General features: G+C 43.5%; 1 protein-coding gene across 8 annotated transcripts in view; it reads right to left on the reverse strand.

Annotated features, from left to right (window-relative positions):
- Nfia (nuclear factor I A) overlaps positions 1 to 17,322 on the reverse strand; it is a 342,338-nt gene that overhangs the window by 99,078 nt on the left and 225,938 nt on the right. For all 8 annotated transcript variants that reach the window (XM_050136416.1, XM_050136417.1, XM_050136415.1 and 5 more), the window contains one exon: positions 14,400 to 14,474. In XM_050136416.1, the coding sequence (XP_049992373.1) occupies positions 14,400 to 14,474 (75 nt within the window). The remainder of the gene's footprint in view (positions 1 to 14,399; positions 14,475 to 17,322) is intronic.

Consider the following 17,322-nt stretch of genomic DNA (forward strand, 5'->3'; position numbering starts at 1 on the left):
GGAAAAAAGATAATTAGGAACACACCAGCCCAGATTTTACTCAAGAAATGATCATGGAGCACTGTTATTACCAGTAACTGCTGGGAGCAGAAGACATGTAGACCAGAGACATCGCCCATGAACACACTACAGGGGAAGCTGGCAGATTAAGGTAGAGATAGCTGAGAAGCCTTTGGACAGTAATCCTGAAACTGGCACCCCAAGTGAGTGTCTAACCCGGCTTCGGAAGAAGAGGCTCAAGGCAGTAAAGGGGCCTGAGAAAATGTATCTGGGTGTGGAAAGGACGGGAGGGGCACGGAGAACCAGAAGGAAAGTAGGGATTCTGGGTAGAGTGAAGAGCCTAAAGATAAGGGAACAGAAAATGTTGCCTGGGTTTCTGACAGCTTTGTGTCACAGGACACAGAGTGTCAAAAACCAGGGCTAACGTAGAGTCACAATGGATGGCTGAGGTTAGGTCACAAAGGATCTGGTCTTTTCTTCAGGAGTCCGGAGTTGAGTCTGGAGCATCACAAGTCTGTGAACCATCAATGCATTTAGCATCTCTGGGAGTAGAAACCTTTGCAGTGAGATTGCCAGTGTCTACGCATTGCCCCTGGCAACCGGAGGCAATCAATAAACACTGGTCATATATGCAGGTGGCTGTACTGAGTTTTAATCCCTAGAAAAAGGGGGGGCAGCAGCCTTTGGGGTTTTGCATTTATAATCTAGAAATACTTCTCACTCATGAGAGAAGGGGTGGTTGATTGAGTTGGTAAAACACGAGGCAGTGATATCATTTAAACAAGAAGATGAGGTGAGATGAGATCCAAGGATGGCCAGGAGGAACCGGGTATCAGTTATACCAATCAGGACACTCTGTATCCTACTGGCACCTCCTTGTAACAGGAACGAGGGCTTCTCAGGATGGTTGCTCGGGAGGCAGGATGAACTGTAGAGTACCTTAAGTAACTATGGACTCTGAAGACATGAAGGGATAGAGCAATTTCTAAAACTATACATGGAGTTGACTAATAGCAATGACTGAATCTCAAGCATAGCTGTCATGTAAAAGCAGTTCTTTACTAAGATACGGAAACCTGAAAATCGAGCACCTGTTTCAATAACAAGCTTTAATAAGAGAGAGGCCTTTAGCTCATCTTGACAATAACATAAACATATTTCCACTCAATAATGCTGCTACTCATTCTATCATTTGTTTCTGTACTCAATTTATTTGCATAATTTCATCTTTTATTCCACAATATTTTTTATGTATAAAATGGGCTATTATGCAAGATGTCCCTTGCCGCTCATCACTACTGGAGCTGCCTGCACATAATACCACGGCAGATGCTCCTGTACCTGGGGCCTCCTGGGGCCTCCAGCCTTGGTAACCAGAGAGAATGGAAAGGCCTGTCAGGGTCAAGAATCTGAATTTAAGTTTTCTCCACAAATTTCAGAGTGGAGTTGAGGCTCTGGCTTGCTGGGAAAGCTTCCTCAGCCCTGAGCATGAGAGCAGCCCGCTGTGGTAAGGAGGAGTGGTGAGGCAAAGCCTGGAAGGAGTGGGCGAACTCTGAGGCCTAGCTACACAGTGGTGGACGCTGGCCCTTCCTCTGAACACTTCACGTGCTGTGCGATCTGCTCTAGGGAAATGTCTCCTTCCTCTGTTACCTGTTTACAGCATCAAGGGAGCCAGAACATGTGAAGGAAGAAACATGCATATGTAAATACAGTGCACTACCTCTACACAGATTTAAAAAAATAACTCAGCCCACATACGTGTTCCTTAATGGGCCTTATATTGACCTCCTATGTTCCATGTAGTTTTCAGTAAAGGAGGACGCAGCAAAGGCCCCAGACAGTCTGATCCAAAGTGCTCAATGGAATCATTGTGAGTGATTTCAGAGACTGGCAAACATGCACATCTAATATTTTAAAGCATTCCAGAATCTAAAATGAGAATGAGCTTCTCAACCTGGGTTAACTAAGCCTAACAATGCAGAGACCCAAACTGTGCCTTCCATACAAGGGCCTGGCTCACACGTGTTCACGTCACTGTACATGTATGCAGTCCATACCCTATGTAGGGTCACCTTGTAACCAGCCAGGAGAGTGCCTCACACCTACATGCAGGCTTCCTGTTACAATGTCCCTCTAACAGGCATAACGTTCTCTGAGCCTCCCATCTGGAAAACCGGCAGAGCTTCTGATAAGCAATGAAGACAGAACACCAGAAAGAAACGGTGGGGAGGCTTTTGGAGACCGTAGCACACCATGTATCTAGAAATACTAATGCCATGTAGCAAAATAATGATGATAACCATGCAAAACTGGCCCCCAGCACTACCGTCATCATCATCATACTCTTATGCGGGGTTTCATGGGCCAGCTGCTAGGCTAAGATCTTTAAGCCTGTCCTCCCACTTAATCCTCAGAGTGCCACTAAGAAAGAGCCCAGGCACAAAGAGATGGAACAACTTCCCCAAGTCATGAAGACAGATCACACCACCTGACCTGAAGTCATCCATATCCCAGAACTGCCTCTGCACCCTGAAACAGCCCACTCCCCTTTGTGTAGACAGTTGAAGATCAATAAATACACTTTGAATCAAGGAAATAGTTAGCATCCCCATCCACCTCCCTCGACTTGGAGTAAAAATGAAAGTGTCTTCTATAAATACGCATAGGCATAGAGGAAGAGGCCCCTGTTTCCTAAGAAAGACGGCAATTACTCTAGCCTAAGTATCTTGTTCACCAAGGAGTTTTTCTCAGAAGGTTAACTTTGGAAATTGAGCCTTCAGATGTTATTTCTAAGTCATGCATCTTCCCTTCCCCCTCATTCCTGTCATGAGTCGAATGTACTCTGTGTCATTTCTTAATAAATGGTTTGCTATTAAGGCATCATTATAGTAATGTGGGCTATTGGAAGAAAGGGGTTACTTCGGTAGCCAGCCCTCTCGATGACCTGCTCTTCTGTACACATTAGCAGTTGGAGAGGGCTGTGGTTATTGAACTTCTGCCATCCACCAGAGACAATCTGCTCAGGGCTGCATTGCTGGAAAGAGAGGACTATGGGGAAAAAAATCCTATCCAAATTTCTAGGCTCCGCTGCCTGGGAGATGATGGTGCTGAGTGTACGGCTTGTTCAGCAGGACTCTTCAGGAAGTGTTATCACAGCATCTACCCATGCGTCCAGCCTACAGCTGAAGGCACACAGAGGCTGAATTTCCTGGGACAGTGCAGATCCAAGAGTCCCTTTGGTACCTTAGGCATTGCTTCATATGCTTGAAAACAGTGGGCAGGGCATGAAAACTTCTGCCCCTGAGAGGCTTGCAGTCTAGGGGTCAGACATCACAGCTGTCCTTCCCTCAGATGGGCATGCTCCTTCCCCAATACACACAAAGGGGGAAAAAAAGGACCAAGGGCCATCAATCCCTTCCCAAGGCTATGAGGACTCAGCACTCGATTTCTAACTCATAAAATAACTATGAAAAATTAAGACATCTTTTTCTTTCAATTGTGTGACCAAAAAACACTCCCAGAGAGTTTGGAGTTTGCACTCTAGACTGGGGGCTCCAACAATAGCACACAGTTCTATGCCGGAAATGTTGGCAAAGGTCCTGTAAGAAAGTCCATGTCACTGCCACAGAAGGAGTGAACGTGGGAAAATACTTGTTCTTCTTTCCATCAAAGGCTCAGTTGTGAGACACACAGTGCTATGAAAACTGGCGAATCTGGAATCATCGTTAAAGGAAATTAACTTGGAAAGTAATTTATGGCAAGAAAATCCGACTCCTTTGTTATCTCCCTTTTACTGTAATATGTTTCCTGAACACTGCCTAAAAGAGAGGGCTTTTTAGAAAGAAAAGAAAAATAAGTATGGTCAAATTAACTCATTTTATCAATTTGTGTTCTCTGCCGGAGCTTCCTGACTGTGGCTATGACGGGCTGTAAAACTGATGAATTCGCATGGAAAAAGAGACCGGTGTAAGGAATTTGTGTAAGAGGTAACGCGGACATAGGCTGCTATAATTCAGACGCCCCGCAGATAGCAGACCGCTGCAGGGTGAGCAGTTATGGGCTAGAAAAATGACCACGCTGCAGTCAGTCTGACTTGAATGGAAATCAATCATAAAGGTACTTTCTCTGCAGCTTCTACACCACAGCCTTCAGCAACTCCTTTGCCAAGCAGATTTCTGGTCTGTAAACCACGTGCTGATCTCCCCTTTCTACCCCTGGGTTTAGAGGAGTGGCCAAATGCAGGCCGGGAGTAGGGTTTTTCAAAGAGGAACATAAAAGGAAGGCACTGAACTAAGACATGGATTTCCCTCTGTGTGAGCTTGCCTGCTATGAAAAGGTTTAAGCAATACTTTTTTTTTTCTTTTCTGAAATGCAGTGCTAGTTGCCAAAAGTCAACAGAATGCTTTTAACCCCACAAAAGCAGTTGCTAGCTAGCACACGCAGATCACCTCACTCACACAGCCATGCCTCGTGGACACAAGTTAAGGAACTTGTGTGTGTGTGTGTGTGTGTGTGTGTGTGTGTGAGAGAGAGAGAGAGAGAGAGAGAGAGAGAGAGAGAGAGAGAGAGAGAGAGAGTTTGTGTATGTAGGTATGAGAAGCACATAAATTTTTATTCATGAAAGCTATTTCAACTTTATTAAAATAGGCTAAATTCACTGATACTGTGTTATATTCCACTTTGAATCATAAAGGTTTGTTTACCTTTAACAGGTAACTACTCTAAGTTTAATTTGTAAGTTATTCTTACTCAGGCACTTGAGTGCATATAATATGTCTTGTGCAGAAAGTAAGTCTTGAAGCTTGAGGAACTCAGACTTAATATCTACAAAGGACGAGCTGTCTCTTATTTACATATCCCTCTTAGCATACAGCATAGGTCATTTCACAGATTATACATGTAACAAATGTTTACTGAATTGAACAACAATCAAATGAGCGTGCTAATGAAAACAGCAAAGGAATCCTGTCTGCTGATTTTTATTATGTGCCAGATAATGTACATAAGATATATAATTTTATCCTATGCTACCCCTAGAGAATATATTAACATTATTCTCATTTACAAATCAGAAAATAGACGGAGATGTTTAGCAAAGTGTGCAGGAATAGTGGAGGCATCTGATCTCAGGTATTTCTAGATATCTGCCTAAAGAAACAGGGAGCCATAGCCTGTTCTCCTTGTCCTTGCTGTCTCATGGTCACTGGGGAGATGTGTTTCATGACATAAGTGACCACCATATAGTAGCAAGACTTTTGTGTCCTCTTCTTTCTTCTCCAGGTTTTCAGCATGAGGAGTTATAGCTAGTTATAGTTATAGGCCTGGATGCAGCACCTCACACTCGGTCCAGGAGAGCGGCCATGGGGCGGTGAATGATGCTCACTGATCTCTTGTATTAGTGGCTTCTGCCTTTGGGACTGAAATTGATTTTCTGCATCTTAGAGCAGCACCATCTTGTCTAAGCTTTTGGTTGAAGTCAGATATGGCACCCGTTTAGGATAAGATAAAGCCTCAGTCATAGGATTCAGTCTTCTTGACAGGGGATAGATTTGATGGCATAAAAGGTCGTCTTACCACAATGATCTATAAACCATGGAAGGGCTTCTACACATAAGCTCCTTCCAGAGGAGTACGCTGGTATTGACCATTAGCTGTATCAACAGAATCCTTTCTTAATAACCCGCTAATTACCTGTCTACAAAACAGCAGTAACAAACAACAGCAACAACAACTGAATCATTTTCAGCAAGAACTGCTTCATTTTTCCTCCTCCACTTACTGGGTGTTAATTATGAACTCCTATTAATCATGGTTCAGCTTAGCATCTGTTGTGTGGAACAACTTTTCTGACTGTGCTCACTCAGTTTCATTCCAGACATGTCTAGAGGCTACCAACAACAGTCTTTCCAATCCGTGACAGTTAGCTATGATCAGATATCCCAAACCAACTCTCATCACACTTTGGGTCCTTATTGTGGGACAAAAGAATTTCTATCAGGCTTTTGGAAATCAAAAAGAAGCTTTTTAGCTTCCCAGTGTTATTCATTAGATAGTAACATCTGTTCTTCAAAGTGGGGCCTATGAGCAAATAAAGATTTACTAAAGGGCATATTATCAGTAGTGATCTCCTGAATTTTTGCTCAGAAATAGAAGCATATTTTTAAATACTATAGAATTATGCATTACTTAAAATGCAGATATGGTTAACCCATTAATGGCTGACCACTTACAACCTGCAACCTGCCAGTGTCAGAATGAGGATTTTTGAACACTCAATTACCCATTAAATACCTACTAGCTACCCAGAATGCTGCAGAAAGGTAGGCTTTGGCTAAAACCACAAAGATTAAGAATGTTCTAGATAGATGAGTAAGAACAGTATTGGTATGTTCTTATTTTGTCACAGTTAACTGAAGTGAGCACTACAATGTTTGTAATAACCAATTATTAGGATTCAATCCTAAAGTTGGTAATTCTTAATTATACACATGTGCATATTTTTAAACAATTTGCTGATAGTGGTCAGCTCAAGGATCAGCTCAAGAACACACAGTAGAGGGTCAAGGGCAAAGGCTTGATTCATAGCAATGATGACAGAAATTACCATTATTAGGCTCTCAGTAATTCAACCTTAGGGATCCTCTTATTTTACCTCTGCTATGTTCCTGAGACGCAACACTGTTTTAGCCCTCAGATTTATGCTCAGCATATAGCCAGGACTTTAAATATTTTATATTAAATAAATGATTATAACCTATGAGGGAAACATAGACAAGGAGCATTATAAATACTTACCAAAGTACTAAAGCTATTAAGGTTTAAGCTTTCATCCCCAATATAAATCCTGAACTACTCATGGAACCATATAGCCATTTTGATCATGGATAGTCTGCGCTAACCACAGAAAGTATGAGCAGGAGTGACTTAGAAAAGATTAGCAATTGATGGACCTACAAAAAGAGACCATGACAACGAGTTAGAATGTGCATCAGGGTATTATGTCTGCTTCTTTTCCCAGGGTCTATTGTCTATCCTAAGAGTACTCAGAATCTGGTAAACTTAGCAGAGGCTTCAGCCGAGGATAGAGAACAAAGAGCCCAAACCCAGTCATTAGTGGCTCTAACCAGGACTGGCACACGTGTGAGTCTAACAGAGCACAGGACACTCATGCCCAGTGCTGCCCAGTGTCAGAAACACACTCCCACCACTTGTAACATGCACAGTAGTGCACAAACAATGGCCAGGACATATACCCAACACAGGACACACGCATGCCTAATGGTAGGGCAGGACCAGCTGAGGACAAAGCCAACATCTGGGTAGGTGACCTTAGTAGCTCATCAATTTGGTTGGTGAGGATGGGATAGAAGTATGTTGAGCCACCAATATGTGAATGGGCTCTCAAAGAAGTGGTAGGAAATCTTAGTCCTGCCAGCCCCTCTCATTTGCTTCTTGCTTTCCCATCCAGACACTTACCCCAAATGAGTCAAAGGAAAAAACTCTATGACAAAGCATTCTTCAGAAATAATCCAATTTCAACATTTATTTTTAAATTGTATTGAATTATACTGGAGGAAATCTGTTAAGTTAAGCCAGACAGACTGATTTTTTTTCTTCCTAAGAGTGTGGCAACATTTATTATTTTCTCTCCATGTGGGGGCTTGATTTAAACTAGAAAATGAAGCATTTGCAATGCTGTAATACATTTAGAATAAAGTAGCTGAGACTCGAAAAAAAAATTAAGGGACTGATCAGCACTTCCTATTATGTAACTAACTTAACAGATTTTCTGTAAAGGCTGTATCTTGGACGTAGACACGATCTTTTAAAAGGCCTTCCAACCTATTGTCCACTGCACACCGTACCTTCCTTCCAAAAGGGGCGGCTCTGGCTTCTACACCGAAGACGTGTGATGCTCATTTTAAAATTACTAGTAGAGCCTGCTATTGACCATCTAATTATGCCGAGTTCCATTTATAAACATAGCTAACCACTAAGTTTATGGAGACTTTTTGTGCGGCTTTAATAGGATATTGATCGAGAGCATAGTTTGAGTGGCCTGCCATTGAATTGTGTAATGGCAAACAAAGGCAAGGTCATAGCGACTGCTCGTGCTGTGGCTGGAGTCTATTTTTTATCATCGTCTTTTTGTTTCTTCCCTTAATGCTGAAACCCAAATGGTTTCTTTCGAATGAAGACCTTGCTTAAGAATATAAATTATTTAAAAATAATAATTTCTGTGTCCTGGGCATTGTTACTGTGTGCCTTAACAGAGAGAGCCAACGGGCTGCCTGCTCAGACAAGTTTCTAAGTTATCCTGCTTCAGCAAAGGCAGAAAGAACTGCAGCCATTTGAGTGGTGACCCCCAAAGAATGGGGTATCGGAGACTTCTTCTCATCTGAGATCCACTTCTTCATTCGTCTTTCTACGTAAGAACAATTTGTATTTTCAAGTTTTAGTTTATTCCTACCCAAGTCTTATTTCCTTACTGTACCTTTCCACTGAGTTAATCCTGCTTCAGTATTTCTGCCACGTCAGGTTAGACTCTGGTCAGTGGTTCTTACAAAACCTATGTGCACGGATCTGGGCACTGGAAGCCATACCGAGGACTTACAAATGAAGTTCAAAAACAAGCTGTATTCAGAACTCCGTCATGGTTTCTGTGTGAGAATATCAACAGTGCACGTTCCCAAGGCGGGGAAACAGCCACTAGGGTGCCACCTCATGCCAGGCTGAGGCACAGGCCTGTTCCATTCACCGCCACTCTCCATTGACAAACAACTCAGGAACCCCAAGTCCACCAGGGCAGCCAGGCTTTGTGGCGGAGTCAGGGTAATTCATCTGCCCGACTTTAATAGATTCTGCAGCCATGCAGCAGGAACCAGAGCCCGGGCTGAGGAGCTAGCTGAGAGTGGTTTTCACACCCAAAGATTCTAAGGCCAGCCACAGTGTACTGAGGATCCTGGCTTTGCAGAATTCCAGGGCTGTGAAGTCATCGTGAGCCGCGGAGTTTACTTAACCCTTGCAGCCAGTTTGGGTGTACCGACCCGCGCTGGCAATCAGAACCGGCAGACCAGAGGCACAAAGGGCTGTGTGTATCTGTGGTTTCGCTCGTTCCCACTGAGGCCTTTAAGGTTTCAGAGTCAACTCCAGCGACTTCAAGGGAAACAGTCAGCACTTGGGAAGAAAATGAGCAGTAGTGGGGTTTGGAGAACTTTTTGAGCGCACACCAGGAGGGACATTTGGCAGCCGCGGAGCACATACTTTGAGGAAACGCTGGCACAAAATAAACTAGAATGGGCCTGACAGAGAGCCCTTGAAGCGGCGACGTTCAGCAGCCAGCAGAATGGGCTCTCCACCGCAGCTCATGGGAGGGGCCTATCTGAAAATGCCTGTGGAGGGCTTTGTGTAATAAAGCACCATCTCAACAGATGGCTCCTGTCTCCTCCTTCATGGGATTATGCTAAAACAACCTCAGTGATTCGGAACCACAGTCGCTCTCCGGAGCCTCTGCTCTGTTCTGAATTCTTCCTTTTCTCTGGCCCAGCATGCAGTGGTCTGTGTTTTCTCCCTCTTGTGGAACAAGGTAATAAATAACGAGACGGGGTTCAGATGGTCCCGCCACGTGTGGAGACAGGCAACAGAACGGGATCCGTACTCTCAGCTACAGGACTTCCTTTGCTACAGTTCCCCAACATCAGATGATGATGGCAAAAATGAAAGGGAGGAGACAAAGATGAGAGAGTTCCTGGGTGCCTGCAGCTCCCATGGGCCAGCTGGAGTCCCGAGTTCAGCAGTTCCTTGCATCTGATCCAGGCATTTATCGTCAGGCAGCTGGGCTGTCTAGTCTAACTTTCACCTAGGAACGTGTGAGGCTGAGTTTCTCTGTCTTTGCCACCTTGGAGATGGTAGGGTCACAACCAATACAATCAGCGTATAGTTATCTCAGTGACTTTTCATTTGCAAATACTGAACTGGCAGGCCCCACTCCACTACAGTGAAAACCTCACTAGAATCCCCAGGGAAATAAATATTTCTATGATCAAATGGAGAAGGCTAACACTAGGTTTCTGGAAAGAGCAACCCTTCAATGCCAGAGGACCATATCTGAGTTACATGAAGTATCCACCCTGTGCATGGTCACATCTAGCTGTGCCTTTGACGAATAAAAAACCAGGTCAGGGTGGATCACCAAGGACGACATTCTGAGGGAATAAGGAACTCTGACATAAGGGCCAGTGAAATACACCCACACAAGGGGTAAAACAACAGAGCGATCTAAGAGGTGTGCGCGTGTGTGCCATGTGGGCAGGTGGAGCACAGCGATTCGGGACAGTGAGATGATCCTGCATGATACGTATAGGAGATGCGCTCTGTTACAGCTTTGTGGAGACATTTAGAATGGATACCAGGAACAAAAGCTCAAGAGGAAATCCCAATGCACACTCTACACTTTAGTTAATAATTGCGTGTCAATATTGGCTCACCTATAGTAAGAATTGTAGCAAACTACCCAAAGCTGTTAATAACAGGGGAAACGGTTAGAGATGGGGCATGAGGGACTCTGTGTTTTGCTAACTGAAAAGTATAAACCTAAAAAACTGCTCGAATATATTTTTTCCCAGGACTGGTGATGTAGCTAATTGGTATGGGACTTATCTAGCATGCTGAAACTCTGGGTTCAGTGTACAGCATGCACTGCCAGAATGAAAAATACGAAGAGTACTAATTTAAAACAAATCGTATTGAAAATGAATCTAGGGAGAATATAATTATGTATTTTACTCGTTCAATTTTGCATTACAGCAATCCTTTAAAATTTTCATTACTTTAAAGATGTGCCACCTCAACAAGAAATGGTCAATCAATCAAAGCCCAGGATCCTTTGGTCTATTTTATTCTATGATGGAGTTAGAGGAACAATCACGACAAAGGCTTGCAAGACCAAGATGCTCAGTGTCTTTGAGTACCGCAGCATCCTTCATCTGTGAAAAGGGACAATGACCCAGGCACAGAAGCGCCAAGTGAAGCAGTGTCCACATATCTAGCCCAAAGTACAAGGTATGTACTTGGTAAATTCTCACTCACATCATTTTTAATATCCAAATTGAACAATGCAGGGCTAACATCCTGGGTCTCAGCAACACATTTCCAGTTAGCTTAATCCTATTTCAAGGATGCAGAATGCTCCTTAGCCCCGCTTATCTGCAAAAATTCCCTACATCCCTAAAACAGGGGCTCAGCTCTCCCCATGTGGGTACAGGAAGAGAAGGGGCAACACGTTTCTGAGGAATGAGCAAGGACCCACCTTCTTTATTCGACTCGATGGCATGCTCTGCTAGTTAGCTTTTGTCGGCCTGACACAAACTAGGAAGAGGGAGCCTCAGCTGCGGAACTATCTTCGTTAGATTGACAAGTGGGCATGTCATAGGGCATTGTATTGATTAATGATTGATGTTGGTGGGCCGAGTCCACTGATCATTCCTGGGCAGGTATTCCTGGACTGTCTAAGAGCAAGCCAGTAGAATGCATTCCTCTGTGGTCACTGCTTCAGTTCCTGCCTCTAGGTTCCTTCTTTGGCTTCCTTTGATGACTGAGTGTGACCTGTAGGAGAATAAACCCTTTCTTTCCCCCCCCCCCCCGCCTTTTATTGGTCAGAGTTTATCACAGGCATAGAAACCTAACTACGGCATATGCCTTTGAGAAAAGTGTTCAGGCTGATGTCCAGCTTGGAGATCCCTCTTGCAAGTAGCCAAGGAGATTGACAAAATAAACCTTGACAAACCTAGATTAAAGACCCTAGGAAGAGAGGGTCTCTGGCATACAGTTGACCAGTTTGGCCTGAAGCCACAGTTTAGCTGATGCGGCCTGGTCCTGCTCTTGCCAAACAGCTGCAGTCAGCACAAGGCCATGTGTGAGTGAGTCCTGGAGCGATTACACAGCAGTGTGCAGAACCGGCAAGCATTGAGAAGCTGAAGGATGCTCACAATGCCAGGCCTTTGCTAACCAGCCCCCTACACAGGCACAGGAACCAATCCAAGACACGCTGCAAACTTAGCCCCAAGGGCAGGCATCCCCTCTGGCAATCTTGAAGGAACATGTAGAATTCACTTGGCAATCATGCTGCCCGAGACTGAGGGGAGGGCTAATCAATCTTGGCTATAAGAGCTGAAAGGAAAATAAGGGAAAGGAGGAAGGGCTAGATGCCAGGGATGTTTCTGAGCTGTCTGGCCTCTTACAACCCCCAGACCTTGGAACTCTGCTGGTAATGAAGACTAATGCAAGATTTGAGTAGCCAAGGCAGAATGAAATGGGCTAAAGCTCTAATATTAGAGTAAAAAGGATTTTGTTTTTAAAAAGCAAGGCTATGCTTGGATCTCAATTAAGCTTCAAAAAATATACTTCCCTCTAATGCTGCTATGACTGATACACTCTGATAAGATATACTCTTTATATGCTCTTATTAGTAAGAGTATAAAAAATTCAGAATATTGACAACTTTTAATATATGTGCATTGCTGTCTATGCCCAGATCATAGACTGGCAATTCAACCATGCTCTAACCAGAGAGGCACATGTCTTCCTGTTCAACAATGCCAGCCAGCTCCCCCTCAGCTGGTACTTTGGACACCTTTCATAACACAACTACAGGATCTCTAAGGCAGGCCACCACCTGCTACTTCTACTGCCTCTCACTGAGGATTCTACCATTACCACCCAGAAGGACCTCATCACCAATGGCCACCGCTCTGGCTGCCAGAATTCTAGCATACGCAGTTGCCTTTCCAGCACTTAAGCCTGGTCTTAAACAGAAAAGTTTCTAAAACTCCCCTGTGTCAGTCTCAGATTGTGGCCACATCAAGGCTTACCTGAACCATTTACACCGCTTGACTTTGAATAGATGACTTCCACTACATAAATGGTCCTTAGGCTCACCTGTAACCTTTGTTGCAAGGATTAATTGGTAAACCCTTCCCCAAGGCCTAGCAGAGCACCAAACAAATAATAAATGGTCAAGAACTCCTGGAGTTTCCTTCAGGCTCATATCGTCGCCTATTTTTTGGACATACAAGATTATGCTAGCCTGTGATGATTAAAACAGAGTGGAAAAAAAATCTAGGCTTAGAATATCATCTGGCTTGAGTTTCCTTGCATCTATTAGGACCAACTAACTGGTTTACCTGGGCCTCCTTTCAAGCCTATAACACATACATCAGGGGCTACAAACTCCATTTCCTTCCGCAAAGGGCTTGATGCCATTTGAAAGTCGTGTTTTACAATATAACTTACCTACCATTAGTATTCTGAAATAGGTAGAGGATAAAAGTAAATCTTTAGTATTTGTTTAATTTTACTTTTATTAATTAAATTTGTTGATTTATTTTACATCCCAACCATAATTCCCCCCCCCTTCCTCTTTTCCCATTTCCTCCCACAACCTCCCCGTTTTCCCCATTCATTCTTCCTCTGTTTCTGTTCAGAATGGGCCAGGCCTCCCATGGGTATCAACAAAGCAAGGCATGTCAAGTTGATGTAGGACTAAGCGCCTCTTCTTGTATTGAGGCTGGACAAGGTACCCCTGTATGAGGAAGAGGTTCCCAAAAGCCAGCCAAAGCAGTTGGGACAGCCCCTACCCCCACTGTTAGGGGATTAAAGGTAGCCCAAGCTACACAATTGTCACCCACATGCAGAGTGCCTATGTCAGTCCCATACAGGTTTTCTGGTTGCTGGTCCAGGCTCTGTGAGCACCTCTGGGCCCAGGCTCGTTGTTTCTGTGGGTTCCCTTGTAATTTCACTTTAAAATTGAGACTGAGAGTAGGTGGTCACTTTAGGAATGGTTTTAAAACAGAGGTGTTCTGGAGGTGTATGTGTGAGGTGGGGAAAGAAGAGACACAGAGCCAAAGACAGACAGGCTTCCATGCTTCTTGGACTGCTTGAATTATGTCATAACAAACAATCAATGGGCCTTTGATCAACAGAACTGGGTGGTGGCACGCACTCTTCCGTCTTTGCTGCAGTTGGTATTGACAAGCTGGTAATGACCATGCTGTAACGTGCCACTCAAACAGAGAGCATTAGCATTGCTTAAAGGTCAGAAACAAATTCTCTTAAGTGCAGAATTCTTTAGAAACCAGAGGGAAGAGTCAAAATCTTTTAAAGCCAAGTTCATACTATGTACCCAGGACTATTTGGGAGACACTCCGTATTGGCCCTGACATAATGGCTCACTTAAAAATACTAATTGTTCCCAGCTTAGAAATATTGGCTTCCAAACAAACTCAGTGGTGAAGCTCCTCTACGGAGAAGAACAAAAAGAGTTTCTGAAAGAAATACCCTATGTGAGAGGAAACACAAACTGACGGCAAATCTGGACCAAATCAGAGGAAAATTATACTTACTTTGTGACACTCTTACTAGCTCGGTCACACTGAAAACACCTGATGTGACAAAACTGTCCTGGAAGCCCAAATGTCCTGTGGAAACAAAATCAGAAGAAAACCAAGCGTCAGAATCAGAAAGCGCTCACCAACACAAGTGTAAACACTCGTCCGTTATGATTAAGCATGCAAGGCCTAAGCGCACACTCAGCCCCCTCCGTGCTCCTGTGGGAGGGCACAGTCATTTGGTAACAGAGACAACTTTTGGGTTGAGTCTGGAGGTTGTGGAAAAGTTTTGAAACAACAGCTGGGTGATTTTCGAGATGGTTAAAAAAAATCAACAGGAAATCTGAAACAAAAGACAATTTTAAAAGAAAGAAACCAAAGAGATGACCCCCGAGGCTTAGTCATGAGGACGCAGAATCCCTGGGAATCAACCAGGAGAGCAAGGCTCTACAGTGGTTTGAAACACTCACCACAGGAGTGTCTGACCAGGTTTAGCTGCCTGTTTATTTAAATCAAATGAAGTTTAAAGGTATTCCCTTCTTTTCTAGAGGCTCTATAAAAGGAGTTCTGGAAGAGGCAGATGCAAACTCAGTCTTGAAATGTGGAAAGAAGTCATTTTGTACATAGACACAAATTCATATTTGCTTAGAGAAAAAGGGTTTCGTGTTGGTTAATTTTTTAATTACATATATATAAATGTTTCAATATTGTTTTATTTTTGAAGTTTTGCATTTGCTTAATTTTAACTGAATGTAATTAATTTTCTCTAAAATATCTGATTTTACACTCCACAAACATTGTACAACTTCATGGGGTATTTAAAAACATAGAGCTTACAAATGGCGAGGGATGCACAGTCTAAGATGTGTATTTTGGCACCTACAGGTTTCGTTCTGTGTCTTACAAGGCATATTCTACTCGAGAGATTTGTTCGTGAAGTCGGCTTACTCTTTCTTTACCTGCTTTAAGTGTGATGCCCTGGAGCAAGTGTTAGCTGAAGATATTAAAAAAAGAAAAGAAAGAAAAAAACCAAAACACTGTTCTTTGCAGTAGGACGCACACCTTAAGAGATCCAGCCTGAGAGAATAAGCCATCCGTATGTACAGCAACCCGTCAGTAAGATGTGCACGCTTCAGAAAAGCTAGATTTCACACACTGCTGAGGGGAAGCAAACCCATGGACTTCAGAGCTTACATACCAGAAAGCTTACTAGATGCCACACCCAGCAATGCACAGAAGGAGCCAAGTTCTAGAGGGTCATTAGCAGAGCTATGAGTTCTTCTTTTGATTACAACAGAGTTTTGAGGAAGGAAGGATTTTACTGCGTTTTAAAATTTTCAGTTAATTCTGATATAACACAGGATATCTATGAGACCAAAAATAGTCCTAAGCTTTGGGATATATACCAGTCATAACCCGCTGTTCAAAATCAAACGGCAGAAGTTCACCTTAAACGTTCTGAAGGACTTTTACTTATCAAAACGACCTACGTTTTGGATCTAGGGGATCCTATTTAGCAAGGGCTGAAGGTGCTGTCTCTTGGACTGAGAAGTAAAAACTTTAGCAAATAAATAAAAAATTCTCTTAAAGAGGTCTTGTCAAAACAGATCATAACATTTCTTTTTTACTGGGCACCATTAAGATCACGTTTACCCCAGAGATCATAACAGAGGAAATCCGCTGCAGTGTACATGAATGTGGACTCCATGTGTACCCCATCCAGGAAAACACGGATGAATAGGAAGTGCGGTTCTTCCTTACCTCTCTTTGTACAAGTTACGGGCTGACACTTGCTTCAGTACCAAACCCTGAAAGCCTGTATTTTCAGGAAAGACTCATAAGAATTTCTGAACTAAGTAAGCCCTTAATTCTGCCACCCAAAAGCAAGTCTATCTTCAAGCCTAGTTTGAGTCTGATGCAAGGACTCAGGGGCAGGGTGACCTTTGTCATCTCTCACTGAGCAAACAAATTTGTGGAAACTGGATTCATGCTTAATTGGTTTATCAAGGGGATTTTTATGCCTCAAAGTAGCTAGTGAATATTTGTGAATAAAGAGATGAGTGAATCTTTAAACCAGTGACGCTCAAATCTTTTCCTTTGGCCCTCCTGAATTGCCAACTTCTAAACATCTAAGCATCTACTGGACATGCTATACGAACATCTCACAGGCAGCCTTAGATCCAACACGTCCAAAGTCTTTAGTTTTCTGTGATTTGGTGCCATCCTCAGTCTGCAGTTATACAATTGCCTAAAAACCCATGTGTCCACATTGATTCGGTTCCCAGGATATGTGGTTCCACCTCTCATGTTTCCTCTTTTCCTGAGACTGAGGTGGAGCGCATGCCCAGTCCTCACCACCACGATGGGGAGCCTCCAAACTGTCTGCTGTCTACTATTCACTCACTCATCTGGCATCCTCGTGGATCCGTTCCCTAGTCTGGAGCCAGAACCATCTCACTGAACGGCAGAGCCAGCCACTCACTTAACACACATTTACCGAGCAGCTACCATGTGCCGGGCACTGTGCTGGATCTACGGTCCCAAATTTCCGAGAATTTGCAGTTTGGCCATAGAGACACATAAAAGTGTTTACAACAGATAGTATAGTCTAAGTGACAGGAAGGGAACACACAAGGGCATTAGGAAGGATGGCAAGGGAAACTCTTCCCTAGCACTGTCTGGAAGGTACTGAGAAGACAGCTAGGATAGAGAGCTGGCAAGCTAGCTGGTAGGTATACAAAGGCTCCAAGGAGAGTAGCAAGTCCGGAAGAACCTGAGATCAATCCAACCTATTCAGGGCACACTGGCCTATCAGAAACCTCGCGAGAGTCCCACAGGTGGAACACCAACTGCTCATTTGTTTGCTTCTTACATTTTTTCTTATAATAAGGTTGAACTAAAACAAGCCCTGGAAAACTAGAAAACTAAAATACTCAAA

This window comes from Alexandromys fortis, unplaced genomic scaffold (genome assembly GCF_014885135.2).
Source record: "Alexandromys fortis isolate MF-2015 unplaced genomic scaffold, M_Fortis_MF-2015_v1.1 scaffold_13, whole genome shotgun sequence".
NCBI classification, from domain to species: Eukaryota; Metazoa; Chordata; class Mammalia; order Rodentia; family Cricetidae; genus Alexandromys; species Alexandromys fortis.